This window comes from Stegostoma tigrinum, chromosome 33 (genome assembly GCF_030684315.1).
Source record: "Stegostoma tigrinum isolate sSteTig4 chromosome 33, sSteTig4.hap1, whole genome shotgun sequence".
Classification (NCBI taxonomy): Eukaryota; Metazoa; Chordata; class Chondrichthyes; order Orectolobiformes; family Stegostomatidae; genus Stegostoma; species Stegostoma tigrinum.
The window spans coordinates 35879737-35893223 of NC_081386.1; the positions used below are offsets into that span (position 1 = coordinate 35879737).

The following is a 13487-nucleotide window of genomic DNA, read 5'->3' on the forward strand; positions in this document are numbered from 1 at the left end:
GTGACCAGAACTGTATGCAATACTCCAAGTGCGGCTGCACCAGAGTTTTGTACAGCTTCCGGAACTCGATCCCTCTATTAATAAAAGCTAAAACACTGTATGCTTTCTTAACCGCCCTGTCAACCTGGGTGGCAACTTTCAAGGATCTGTGTACATGGACACCGAGATCTCTCTGCTCATCCACACTACCAAGAATCTTACCATTAGCCCAGTACTTTGCCTTCCGGTTACTCCTACCAAAGTGCATCACCTCACACTTGTCTGCATTAAACTCCATTTGCCACCTCTCAGCCCAGCTCTGCAGCTTATCTATGTCTGTCTGCAACCTACAGCATCCTTCGTCACTATCCACGACTCCACCGACCTTAGTGTTGTCTGCAAATTTACTAACCCATCCTTCTATGTCCTCATCCAGGTCATTTATAAAAATGACAAACAGCAGTGGACCCAACACCAACCCTTGCGGTACACCACTAGTAACTGGTCTCCAGGATGAACATTTCCCATCAACTACCACCCTCTGTCTTCTTTCAGCAAGCCAATTTCCGATCCAAACTGCTATATCTTCCACATTCCCATTCCTCCGCATTTTGTACAATCTCCTCTGAATCCACACACAACTTCCCACTACTATCCTTGATTGGCCCTAATCTTACTTTCGTCATTCTTTTAATTGCCTTTCCCCCAGCTATAACTCTTGCCTAGTGGTATACACCTATCCCTTTCCATCACTAAAGTAAACATAACAGAATTGTGATCGCTCTCACCGAAGTGCCTTGCCAGCAATGGCCACATCATATAAAAAGAATTCTAACAAAACACACCAAGCACTCTGAACACTAACACTTAGCAGCTTCAGGCTCTTAAAACAAAGATTTGTACCACTTCATCAAATAGTTACTGCTGATCTCAACTTCCAATCTTTGCATTGTTTACTATCCAACATTCATGTTCATGTGGAGCCAGATTTCACATCAATATTTGACTCATCCTCCACTTTTAAAACCTTCAAATTAAATAGGTTCAGGCTTTTAATGCAGACTCAGGATCTGTTTATTTGTATTTTTTGTTATATTTGAAACACACGGGAGTACAAAAATATTATTGATAACCTGGAAACAATCAAAAGGGATTATTCAGTGTAGACGAGTCTTCCAGTGTCTCTGTCAGGTCTCGGAGGGTCAGCGTGTAATGAGACAGTAACCAGCACAAGTCGAATGTAAGTCCCAGCCTATGGTGATAGCCACGCTTAGGAGTTCTGATGAAGAGAAGCCGAACTCAAAACATCAACCAAAAACTGAAAGAACTGCAGATGCTGTTCTGACGAAGGGTCATCAGACTCAAAACGTTAACTCTGGTTTCTCTTCATAGATGCTGCCAGCCTGCTGAGATTTTCCGGCAACTTCTGTTTTTGTTTCAAAATGTTAATTGTTCTTCTCTCCATAGATACTGCCAGAACGTTACGTTTTGCCAGCAATTTCTGTTCGTGTTTCAGATATTCAGCATCTGCAGTTCTTTGTTTTATTTCAGTCAAGGATGAAAAACACACTCCTGCCTTAAAAATAACTTCAAAATAACACTTAAAAAGAAAGTTTCTCAGCTGTGTCAAAGAAAGCGATAACTGCCTTCAATCACAAACTGCTTTGAGTAAAATGCAAAGCGGTCAGTAAAACCAACTAGAAATGACACTGAATTCAAACACCAGCTTCAAAGAAGTATGCCAGACCATAAAATGAGATGTTGAACTGTAAGAGTGCCAGGGTTGCTATGTGACTGTCCATTAGGTAGTGAAAGAATTAGTGAACATATGCTATATCTCAACCATCTGCTCACATTTAGTTGGGAAGCAAAGTGTCGCCTCATTATTTGGAGCACATCTCATCAAGATGTTTAAATCTCCTGAGAAGTCAATCTCAGTGAGTAATTATTGTGTTTTCACAGTCACTGACCCGCTTGTACCAATCACAGCGTACGAAGCTCAGCATTACATATCAACATCACACTGTCTGCAACACAAAGAAACTCCTAAAATAAGTTAGACACTCGCCATTTAAAAGTAAGAAAATTGTAGTTGCAGGGAGTAAACTAGAAGCCAGTGTTTGAAGGGTAATGCATCACATTGTATGTACACACACACACACAATCCCTTCCCTCCATGGAGCCTTCACAAAATGTGCACAGGCTCATGGTATAAATTGCTTTCACTGATAAGTTTTGTAATTTTAATAATTAAATATCTAGAAATTACCCAGAGTTCCAAACTGTTCAAACACTTCTGTAAAAAACCAAAAAACAGCAAATAAATTTTCAACACAAGTAACTCAGGTCAAAGTTGAATTGAAGAGGGGTTTGTATTTTTTTTTAAACAGCCAGGTATTTTCCTCTCACTTCATTCAGTCTCTGATTACAATTGCAAAAATATACATATTGGACACAGTTAAGTCTTGTTTGGATTCGATTCTCTCTACCTGTTTCTCCTTACAGTGCTACATCACTGGCTGAACAGCTGTGAAGTACAAAGGAGCTGATAATCTTTCTTTGGGGTAGCCACTAGGCCCTGTGGTGAGGTAACGGATTCAGTGAAAACTGACACTGGAAGGATACCCACTCTTGCTTAATCACAGAATCCTGCCCAAGGAAAATTCTGTTAATTCAAAGATCAGGTTCAGCTGAGTCAGTTCCTTCGCACTGACAGGTGAAATAGACGAAGAGAAAGTAATGCATGTTAAAATCCTGTAGATGCTCATTCTCTTTGCCCCATTTTGTCTTTACACCATTCTCCAGCCACAGCCAGAGAAACACCCTGTTGGCTTACCTACAGTGTACTTTTCCAGCAACTTCTGTTTGTGTCTCTCCTCAGAGTGGGCAACAGCAGAAACCTTGACTATCATCTGGGGGATAAAATGGGGAACTGCATGGGATCACTGTCTCCCTGACAATGGTATGCAAACATTTCGACCAGATATACAAGGATTAGTTACCCAAAAGCCACTATCCTAGAGATGTCTAGATAGTTCTGGGTGAGATCTACATGCTCAACTTCCAATGCACAACCCTGCAACCCTCCAAACTGCCAATGCAACTAATAGCAAGAAATAAGAAAACAAGAGGCCTCTCTAAAATTAGAATCCATTTCCCTATCTGGTGTCAGTTACTGTGGTGCTTTACATAGCTGAGTGATCAGATTTGTAACTTGGATTCAGTAGCGATGGTGGTTGGATTGCCAGTGTGAATTAGAGCCTTGACTATAAGATTCATATGGCCCCTGGTGCTGAACTGAAGAGTGACTGTACCCATGGACTCTCCCACGCCACTGACGCTCATTGGACCAGTTACGACTGTCATCCTGTCTTCTGTATGGTTGAAAATCTCGTGATCTAGAAATAAAAAAAATCTCAAACTGATGTTGATTCTGACTTTACCGACTGTGGAATGATTTAATTATTTCATGTAGTTCCACAAAAGAAGAAAATTTGCAAATGCTGTACTTGTATTAATTTATCCAAATCTTAAATAGGACAATCATTACTCCTAAAGTGAATGTTGCCGATTCAATATCATAGAACATAGAACAGTACAGTATCACCTGTTATTCCTTACTTGTGACCAGATTCATCTCTGAGACATACCTGAGCAGATTGAGGATGGACAGTTCTGCACACATTTGTCAAATAATTCCCCTTGTCAATCTCAAACTATAATTACAGTCTGAGCCTACTCTATAACCCAGTCCCTGAATTCAGTAGGCATTGCCTCTTTCACCAATATTGTTTCAAGTTCTTTTTACCTATTCTGTATCTTCCATAAAATAGCCACATCTGGTTATGCTTAATTCCCATTCCTGATGAGATTCTGCTGATACTGGTAACCCTATATCTTCCGCTGAAATAATAGTTTCTAATTCCCTATTTCCCACATAATCAGCAGTGTAAGGGAAACAAAATAATTACTAGCAAGGGTAGCCATTTGGCCCGTCAAGCCTGCTCCAACGTTTATAAGATCAAATCCCAAATCTATAGTGTTGCATATTTGTGTTTAATGAAAGAGCACCGAGTTAAAACCAAAACAAAAATGTCAATTAAATCAGATTACTGGCTGGGACTCTCCCATTCTGATTGGTAACGTTCTCAGTATGTTCATGTAAAGTCTCGACAAAGGTCTGCAGTTGCTCGTTACCTGCGGTTACCACCAGTTCGGATTTTCCAGTCCTCTACAATCGGTGGTGGATCAGGTGGTGACTTCAACACATCCTGATACTCTTTGTCAGCTGTAGTGAATCGATGAGCAAACATTTCCTCATACTTGAGAACAGTTTCTGCTTCACTAGTCATTCTGGGAAATGAGAGAAGAGAAAATGAGCAAGAGAACTTTAGAAACAGGTTCCATTCACCTTAAAATGAGACCTTCCATACCCAAAAGGTGGACAAAGAGCTTCTTTCAATAGTCAGCCACGGAAAACCTAACTTCCAATTTCAACCACGTTTCAAACCGCTAAGGGTCTGGCAATTAGCTCCAAAATAATAGGTTGAAGGTAACCAGGAAGGCTGGTTCCAGACTGGCTAATAAAATCAAAATATTGGCAGATCTGGAGATCTGAAATACAAGCAGAAAACACGGGTGAAACTCAACAGGTCTTGCAGCACCTGCAGAAAGCAACAGAGTTAAAGTTTGGACTCTGATGTGACTCTTTGCTGAAATTCTGCGTTCCAAAGAATTGAGTAATATTGGACACGAAACATGAAATCCATTTCTGTCTTCACAGACGCAGCCAGACCAATAAAATTTCTCCAGCTCATTTCATTCTCAAACTGGAACCAAAACTGATGTTTGCTATGAGGGAATGACACAGATAAGGAAAGGATCAACCAAGACAGTAAGAGATAAGAGTGAAAACCACTGTGTTCAGAAAGAAACTTCATATCCAACTCAATCTGGTTATACCTCAGATAGTTATGTTTTATTTTTATTCATTAACAGGATGAAGGCATCCCTGGCTGGGCAGCATTTAGTGCCCATCCCTAATTGCCCAGAGGGCAGGTCAGAATCAACCACATTGCTGTGGGTCTGAAGTCACACGTAGGCCAGACCAGGTAAGGATGGCAGTTTCCTCCCCTAAAGGACATGAGTGAAACAGATTTATTTTTCCAACAATGGATTCAGAGTCATCATTGGATTGTTAATTCCATTTGTTTGACTGAATTCGAATTCCACCATTTGGCTGTGGCGGGATTTGAACCTGTCTCCCCAGAACGTTATCTGGGTCTCTGCATTAACATTCCAGTGATAATCCTGTCGGTTTCCCAATGTACTTCATGTATGTGATCTGGTGGGTGATAATTGCCGTCTGGAATTAAAGGCATGGCTTTACGTCCATCCAGAGAGAATTTAACATGAGTTATGGACAAAAAATTCAACGTGCGACTGAAGGACACACCTGGCAGAGTACTCAATTGTCCGAGGGTCGGCGCTGAGGGAGCGCCCGCGCCGTCCGAGGGTCGGTGCCGAGGGAGCGCCCGCGCTGGCCGAGGGAGCGCCCGCGCCGTCCGAGGGTCGGGGCCGAGGGAGCGCCCGCGCCGTCCGAGGGTCGGCGCCGAGGGAGCGCCCGCGCCGGCCGAGGGAGCGCCCGCGCCGGCCGAGGGTCGGCGCCGAGGGAGCGCCCGCGCCGTCCGAGGGTCGGCGCCGAGGGAGCGCCCGCGCCGTCCGAGGGTCGGCGCCCGCACCGTCGGGGGGTCAGTGCCGAGGGAGCGCCGCACCGTCGGGGGGTCAGTGCCGAGGGAGCGCCGCACCGTCGGGGGGTCAGTGCCGAGGGAGCGCCGCACCGTCGGGGGGTCAGTGCCGAGGGAGCGCCGCACCGTCGGGGGGTCAGTGCCGAGGGAGCGCCGCACCGTCGGGGGGTCAGTGCCGAGGGAGCGCCGCACCGTCGGGGGGTCAGTGCCGAGGGAGCGCCGCACCGTCGGGGGGTCAGTGCCGAGGGAGCGCCGCACCGTCGGGGGGTCAGTGCCGAGGGAGCGCCGCACCGTCGGGGGGTCAGTGCCGAGGGAGCGCCGCACCGTCGGGGGGTCAGTGCCGAGGGAGCGCCGCACCGTCGGGGGGTCAGTGCCGAGGGAGCGCCGCACCGTCGGGGGGTCAGTGCCGAGGGAGCGCCGCACCGTCGGGGGGTCAGTGCCGAGGGAGCGCCGCACCGTCGGGGGGTCAGTGCCGAGGGAGCGCCGCACCGTCGGGGGGTCAGTGCCGAGGGAGCGCCGCACCGTCGGGGGGTCAGTGCCGAGGGAGCGCCGCACCGTCGGGGGGTCAGTGCCGAGGGAGCGCCGCACCGTCGGGGGGTCAGTGCCGAGGGAGCGCCGCACCGTCGGGGGGTCAGTGCCGAGGGAGCGCCGCACCGTCGGGGGGTCAGTGCCGAGGGAGCGCCGCACCGTCGGGGGGTCAGTGCCGAGGGAGCGCCGCACCGTCGGGGGGTCAGTGCCGAGGGAGCGCCGCACCGTCGGGGGGTCAGTGCCGAGGGAGCGCCGCACCGTCGGGGGGTCAGTGCCGAGGGAGCGCCGCACCGTCGGGGGGTCAGTGCCGAGGGAGCGCCGCACCGTCGGGGGGTCAGTGCCGAGGGAGCGCCGCACCGTCGGGGGGTCAGTGCCGAGGGAGCGCCGCACCGTCGGGGGGTCAGTGCCGAGGGAGCGCCGCACCGTCGGGGGGTCAGTGCCGAGGGAGCGCCGCACCGTCGGGGGGTCAGTGCCGAGGGAGCGCCGCACCGTCGGGGGGTCAGTGCCGAGGGAGCGCCGCACCGTCGGGGGGTCAGTGCCGAGGGAGCGCCGCACCGTCGGGGGGTCAGTGCCGAGGGAGCGCCGCACCGTCGGGGGGTCAGTGCCGAGGGAGCGCCGCACCGTCGGGGGGTCAGTGCCGAGGGAGCGCCGCACCGTCGGGGGGTCAGTGCCGAGGGAGCGCCGCACCGTCGGGGGGTCAGTGCCGAGGGAGCGCCGCACCGTCGGGGGGGTCAGTGCCGAGGGAGCGCCGCACCGTCGGGGGGTCAGTGCCGAGGGAGCGGGCACTGTCAGAGGGTCAGTGCCGAGTGAGCAGGCACTGTCGGAGGGTCAGTACTGAGGGAGCGCCGCACTGTCGGGGGGTCAGTGCGGAGGGAGTGGGCACTGTCAGAGGGTCAGTGCCGAGGGAGCGCCGCACTGTTGGGGGGTCAGTGCCGAGGGAGCGCCGCACTGTCGGGGGGTCAGTGCCGAGGGAGTGGGCACTGTCGGAGGGTCAGTGCCGAGGGAGCGCCGCACTGTCGGGGGGTCAGTGCCGAGGGAGCGCCGCACTGTCGGAGGGTCAGTGCCGAGGGAGTGGGCACTGTCGGAGGGTCAGTGCTGAGGGAGCGCCGCACTGTCGGAGGGTCAGTGCCGAGGGAGTGGGCACTGTCGGGGGGTCAGTGCCGAGGGAGCGCCGCACTGTCGGGGGGTCAGTGCCGAGGGAGCGCCGCACTGTCGGAGGGTCAGTGCCGAGGGAGTGGGCACTGTCGGAGGGTCAGTGCTGAGGGAGCGCCGCACTGTCGGGGGGTCAGTGCCGAGGGAGCGCCGCACTGTCGGAGGGTCAGTGCCGAGGGAGCGCCGCACTGTCGGAGGGTCAGTGCTGAGGGAGCGCCGCACTGTCGGAGGCGCTGGGGTGGGGTTTAGTCGCTGAACAGTGCGCAGCGGGCCACGTTAGTCTCTGTGGTTCTCGGGAATGTCCAAACCGAACGCCGCACTAACCCAAGTCTCACCTCCTGAAGGGAACGCACTTGCGACTGCAACTTCAATCCCTTCCCAGGCCTGCTGCACTTCCTGTCCCCCGGAAACTGTCCCAGTGAATACTTCCGGTTGAAGGCCCTTTTCCCTCCTGCGGCCTGGCGCGGTTGCCATGGCGACCGTTGTCTCGAGCGGAAGGGATGCCTGAGCGGCAGAAATACTCGTGTTTTCTGATTTCATTTCACCTAGTTCTGTGCTGGACGTAAAATTATTGACAGTTGGAGAAAAGGGGCTGCTTCCTTGACCACATGGCGAGATTAAGTTCGGGAATGAGTTTCTCTGCTGACTTCAAAGGAGCAAGATCAGGATCTGAGCAAGTGTGACTGGAGTGAGAGGTTTGCAGGGAGGACAGTAACTGAACGTTGGGCCATCTTAAAGTACAGATAATTCAGGTACAGTCAAGGTGTATCTCCTCTAGTGGAAGTTATAGGACAAACAATTCCAGAGCTCCCCGGATCACAAAGGAGTCTAAAAATTAACTTTAGACAGAAAAAGTATGCTTATGACAAGTATAAGGCCGAAAATACAATGGGATGAAAAGGAATACTGATTCTAATTTTGGGCTTGTTAAAAACAAATATAAAATGCAAAGAGAAACTGTTGGAAAGGTTAGCAGCTGACGGAGAAGGATTGCCAACGTCTTCTCTTTAAAACAAAAAGTACTTTCTCATGAACCTGCTCAAAAGTATTTCTGTATATACCTCTGAATAAGTGCGACTTGAAACTGGGTCTCCTGGTTCACTGATACAATTTTAACCCCACTGCGAAGCCTCTTCCAGGGATGCCTAACCTGAAGAAGTTACCCTCCTCCATCCAGACCAACCTCAGGGAATCTCTCTCCCATTGCAACTGTCTTGTAATCTCTTATCTTCTTTTCTCTCCATCTTTGGTCCGCCTCCCCCTCTCTCCCTATTTATTCCAGTACCCTCACCCCATCCCCCTCTCTGATGAAGGGTCTAGGCCCGAAACGTCAGCTTTTGTGCTCCTGAGAGGCTGCTGGGCCTGCTGTGTTCATCCAGCCTCACATTTCATTATCTTCTATTCTCCTGGTTCAAGAAAGTGGTTAGAGGAGCAGTCAGGCTGATCAGTGACCGTAAAAGGCCTTCACACATGGAGGCAGGGGCATTATGAGGTGTCAGATGAATATGTTGCATCTCTCTTTATAAAACAGGAGGATGTTACGCAGGCTGTGTGATTGAGGAGAAAACTATCACTGGAAGGGTTCAAGATTAATAAGAAAGAATTCTTGGATGGATTGCTGGCACATAAAAGTTGAAAAGGTACAGGGACCAGATGAGATACAGCCAAGGAATTTGAAGAAAATTAGTGTAGAAATTGCGGGGGCACTGACCACAATCTTTCAGTTTTCTATGGACTCGGGGATACTGCCAGAAGACTGAAGAATTTAAAATGGTATGACCTTATTCAAGAAAGAGTGTAAGGATAATCTCAACAATTACAGGCTGATTAATTTAACTCCACAGATGGGGAGACTTCTAGAAACAATTAGTCATGATAGAATCAAGAATCACATACAGGTTGATTAGGAAGAGTCAAAATGGCTTTCTGAGGGGGAAATCATTTTTAACAAACTTGCCGGAGGTTTTTGAAAAGCTAAAGAGAGGAACACTGTTGATGTTTTTACGTAGATTTCCACAAGATGTCTGATGCAATACCACATGATAGATTTCTGAAGAAAGGTATGGGTCATAGTATGAAAAGGACAATAGTAAGGTGGATACAACATTGGCTGAATGATAAGAAACACATCAATGGTCGATGGATATTTTTTGGCTGGAAAAGAGTTTTAGTGGAGCTCCCTTGGGGTCAGTATTGGGACCTTTGCTTTTTCTGTTATATATATATGATTGAGATCATGATGTTCAGGAGGCAATTTCAAAGCTTGCAGATGACACATAACTTGGAAGAATCGTAAACTGAGGGCAGTGTAAAAGGACATTGACAAGTGCTGAAATGGGCACATAGAAGGTACATAGGGTTCAATGCACAGAATCAAGAGTTGATGCACTTTAATACATTGAAAGACAATATAAATTAGAGAGTATGATTCTGAAATTGGTGCAGGAGCAGAGAGGCTTGGGTGTACATGTGTACGGGTCATTGAAGGCAACAGGGTAGATATAGAAAGAGCAGTCGATAATGCATACAATGTCCTCAGCTTTGTTAACAGGGCATACAGAGTACAAGACCAGTGATGGTGAACATGTACAAGACACTTGTTAGCCTTAACTGGAATATTGTGTACAGTTGTGGGTACTGCATTGTAGGAAAGATGTGAATGCTTTGAAGATAGTTCAAATGCCATTTACGGGAATGGTTCTGGGAATGAGAAACTTTATTATGAGGATAGATTGAAGAGGTTGCATTCAATCTCCTTAAAGAGAATAGGGTTGAGAAGTTATTTGAAAGAGGTTTTCAAAATCATGAGTGGACTCAACTCAGTTCTAAAGGGTCGCCTCATCACTCCAAGGCTGTGCCGTCAGGTCCTACTCTCTCCCATTGGTGGAAACATCTTTTCCACGTCCACTGTACCCAGGCCTGTCAGTATTCTCTTGGCTTCAGTGAGATCCACTCCATCTCCCCCAACCAACCCATCCTTCTATAGACAACAATCTCTATCAATGTCAACAAAATGAAGAAACTGGTCATTGAATTCAGGAAGTGAAGAGGAGGGCATGCCCCTTCTATATCAATGGTGCTGAGATGATGATGGTCAAGAGCATCAAATTTCTGGGAGTGATGATCACCAACAATGTGTCCTGATCCACCCACGTCAACAAGGCGATAAAGAAAGCACAACAACGCCTCTGCTGCTTCAGGAGCCTAAGGAAATTTGGCATATCCACGAAGACTCTTACCAATTTTTATAGATGCACTATAGAAAGCATCCTGTCTGGATGCAAAACAGCATGGTATGCCAATTGCTCTTCACAAGACTGCAAGAAACTAAAGAGTCAAAAACACAGCCTATTCTACCACATTAAACAGCTTTCTATTCATTGATGCTATCTGGTACTTCCCACTGCTTCAGGAAAGCAATCAACATAATGAAAGACTCAGCCAACCCTGGTTATACTCTTTTCCACCCACTTCCATCAGGTGGAAGATATAAAAATTTGAATACACTTTTGAACAGCTTCAAGAACAGCTTCTTCCTTGCTGTTACCAGACTGTTGAATGAACTTTCCAAATGTTAGTGTTGATCTGTCTGTCTCTCTCTCTGCACCTTCTATGCAGCTATAATACAGTATTCTGCACTCTGTTCTGCTACTTTGATGCACTCTGTTTGGTACAATCTGCCTACAGACCACACTAAACAACACTTTTCCCTGTATCCCGCAATCTCCTACAATTTGCCTACCAACATAACAGATCCACAGTGGAAGCAATTTCCCCAGCCCTGCACTCTTCCCTGGAATTTCTGGACAATGGCGATACCTACATCAGACTCCTGGTCATTGACTACAGCTCTGCTTTCAACACCATTATCCCCTCCAGACTGATGTTGAAACTGTGTGACCTTGGTGTTGGTTCCGCCCTCTGTAACAGGGTCCTCAGCTTTCTGACCCACAGACCACAATCAGTGAGGATAGGTAACTGCACCTCCTCCACAAAAACTCAACACTGGAGCTCCCCAAGGATGTGTCCTCAGCACCCTATGGTACTCCCTGTACATCCACAACTGTGTTGCCAAATTTTGAATGAATGCCATCAACAAGTTCACTGACAACACCACTACTCAGAGAGTAGTAAGGGAATGGAACGCTTTGCCTGCAACGGTAGTAGATTCGCCAACTTTAGGTACATTTAAGTCATCATTGGATAAGCATATGGACGTACATGGAATAGTGTGGGTTAGATGGGATTGAGTTCGGTATGACAGGTCGGCACAACATCGAAGGCCAAAGGGCCTGTACTGTGCTGTAATGTTCTATGTTCTATGGTAGGACTGATGTGTAACAATGATAAGTCAGAATACAGAGAGGAGACAGAGGGCTTGGTGACATGGTGCAATGAAAATAACCTCTCTCTCACCATTGGCAGAACTAAAGGCCGGATAATTGATTTCAGAAAGAAAGGAGGAGGATACACCCCCATCTACATCAATGGAGCTGAGGTTGAGAGGGTGGGGACCGTCAAGTTTCTCAGAGTGACAATAACTGCTGACCTGTCCTGGACTTCCCACGTAGACATGACTGTCAAGAAGGCAAAACAAAGCATCTTCTTTCTCAGGAAGCTCAGGAAATTTGACGTCCATAAGGACCCCCACCAACTTCTACAGATGCACCCATTGAAAGCATATTGTCCAGGTGCATGATGGCCTAGTATGGTAAGTGCTCTGCCCAGGACCGTAAGAAACTACAGAAGGTGGTGTGCGCAGCCCAGACCATCACAGAGGCCAACCTTCCATCCACAGACTCCATTTACATGGCTCATTGCTGCAGAAAATCTGCCAAAGTCATCAAAGATCCATTGCACCATGATGTGGAAGCTTTGGAAAGGGTGCAGAGCAGATTGACTAGGATGTTGCCTGGTATGGAGGGAAGGTCTTACAAGGAAAGGCTGAGGGACTTGAGGCTGTTTTCGTTAGAGAGGAGGAGGTTGAGAGGTGACTTAATTGAAACATATAAAATAATCAGAGGGTTAGAAAGGATGGATAGGGAGAGCCTTTTTCCTAGGATGGTGACGGCGAGCACGAGGGGGCATAGCTTTAAATTGAGGGGTGAAAGATATAGGACAGATGTCAGAGGTAGTTTCTTTACTCAGAGAGTAGTAAGGGAATGGAACGCTTTGCCTGCAACGGTAGTAGATTCGCCAACTTTAGGTACATTTAAGTTGTCATTGGACAAGCATATGGATGTACATGGAATAGTGTAGGTTAGATGGGCTTGAGATCGGTATGACAGGTCGGCACAACATCGAGGGCCGAAGGGCCTGTACTGTGCTGTAATGTTCTATGTTCTATGATGCTATCCTACAACTTCTTTCATCGGGCCGAAGATACGGAAGCTTGAACACACGCATCAGCAGGTTCAGGAACAGCTTCTTCCTGGCTGTTATTAGACTGATGAATGGATTCTATAACTGAAATAAAGCTGATCTTGCCTCATGTATGCTTCGTGCAACATAACTTGTTGGCCTTTGTCGTAAGTCTTTTTTTTCACCCTATGATCTCTATGTCCTTGCTATGATCTGCCTGCACTGCTCATTAAACAAGGCTTTCCACTGTACTTAGGTACGCTTAACAATAAATAAATCAAATCAAATCAAATAAACTCCATCGAGTACAGTCTCAGAGTCCTCAATTACTCCTCATATGATCCTTTATCCCCAAGATCATTCTTGTAAACCACATCTAGACCACCTTGTAATACCAGCATATCCTTCCTTAGATACAGTGCCCAACCTGCTCACAATATTCCAAACGTGGTCAGATCAGAGCCTTATACTGCCTCAGCAGTATATCTCTGCTCTTGGAATCTAGCCCTCTGAAATGAATGCTAACATTGCAATTGTTTTCCTAACTGCCTACTGAATCTGCACTTTAACCGTAAAAGAATTGTTACAGTATAGAAATAGGCCATTCAACCCATTGGGTCTGCACCGACCCTCTGAAGACCATCCCTCCCTGACCCATTCTCTTACCCTGTAATCCTTGCATTTCCCATGACTAACCCACCTAGCCTGAACAACCCGGGA

General features: G+C 48.1%; 2 protein-coding genes across 2 annotated transcripts in view; one reads left to right on the forward strand and one right to left on the reverse strand.

Annotated features, from left to right (window-relative positions):
* Positions 1-1047: 1047 nt before the first annotated feature.
* On the reverse strand, positions 1048-7819 carry LOC125467242 (RNA guanine-N7 methyltransferase activating subunit-like). Its single transcript, XM_059639303.1, has 3 exons — positions 7742-7819; positions 4177-4332; positions 1048-3377 (listed from the first exon to the last, which is right to left on the reverse strand). Exons 2-3 carry the CDS (start codon positions 4329-4331, stop codon positions 3200-3202), a joined length of 333 nt encoding a protein of 110 aa, XP_059495286.1. The 5' UTR covers position 4332; positions 7742-7819; the 3' UTR covers positions 1048-3199.
* Positions 7820-7882: 63 nt separating this feature from the next.
* Positions 7883-13487, forward strand: part of homer2 (homer scaffold protein 2) — a 54869-nt gene continuing 49264 nt past the window's right edge. The window contains exon 1 of the mRNA XM_059639197.1: positions 7883-8158. The gene's annotated coding sequence lies outside the window, so the exon portion shown is untranslated. The remainder of the gene's footprint in view (positions 8159-13487) is intronic.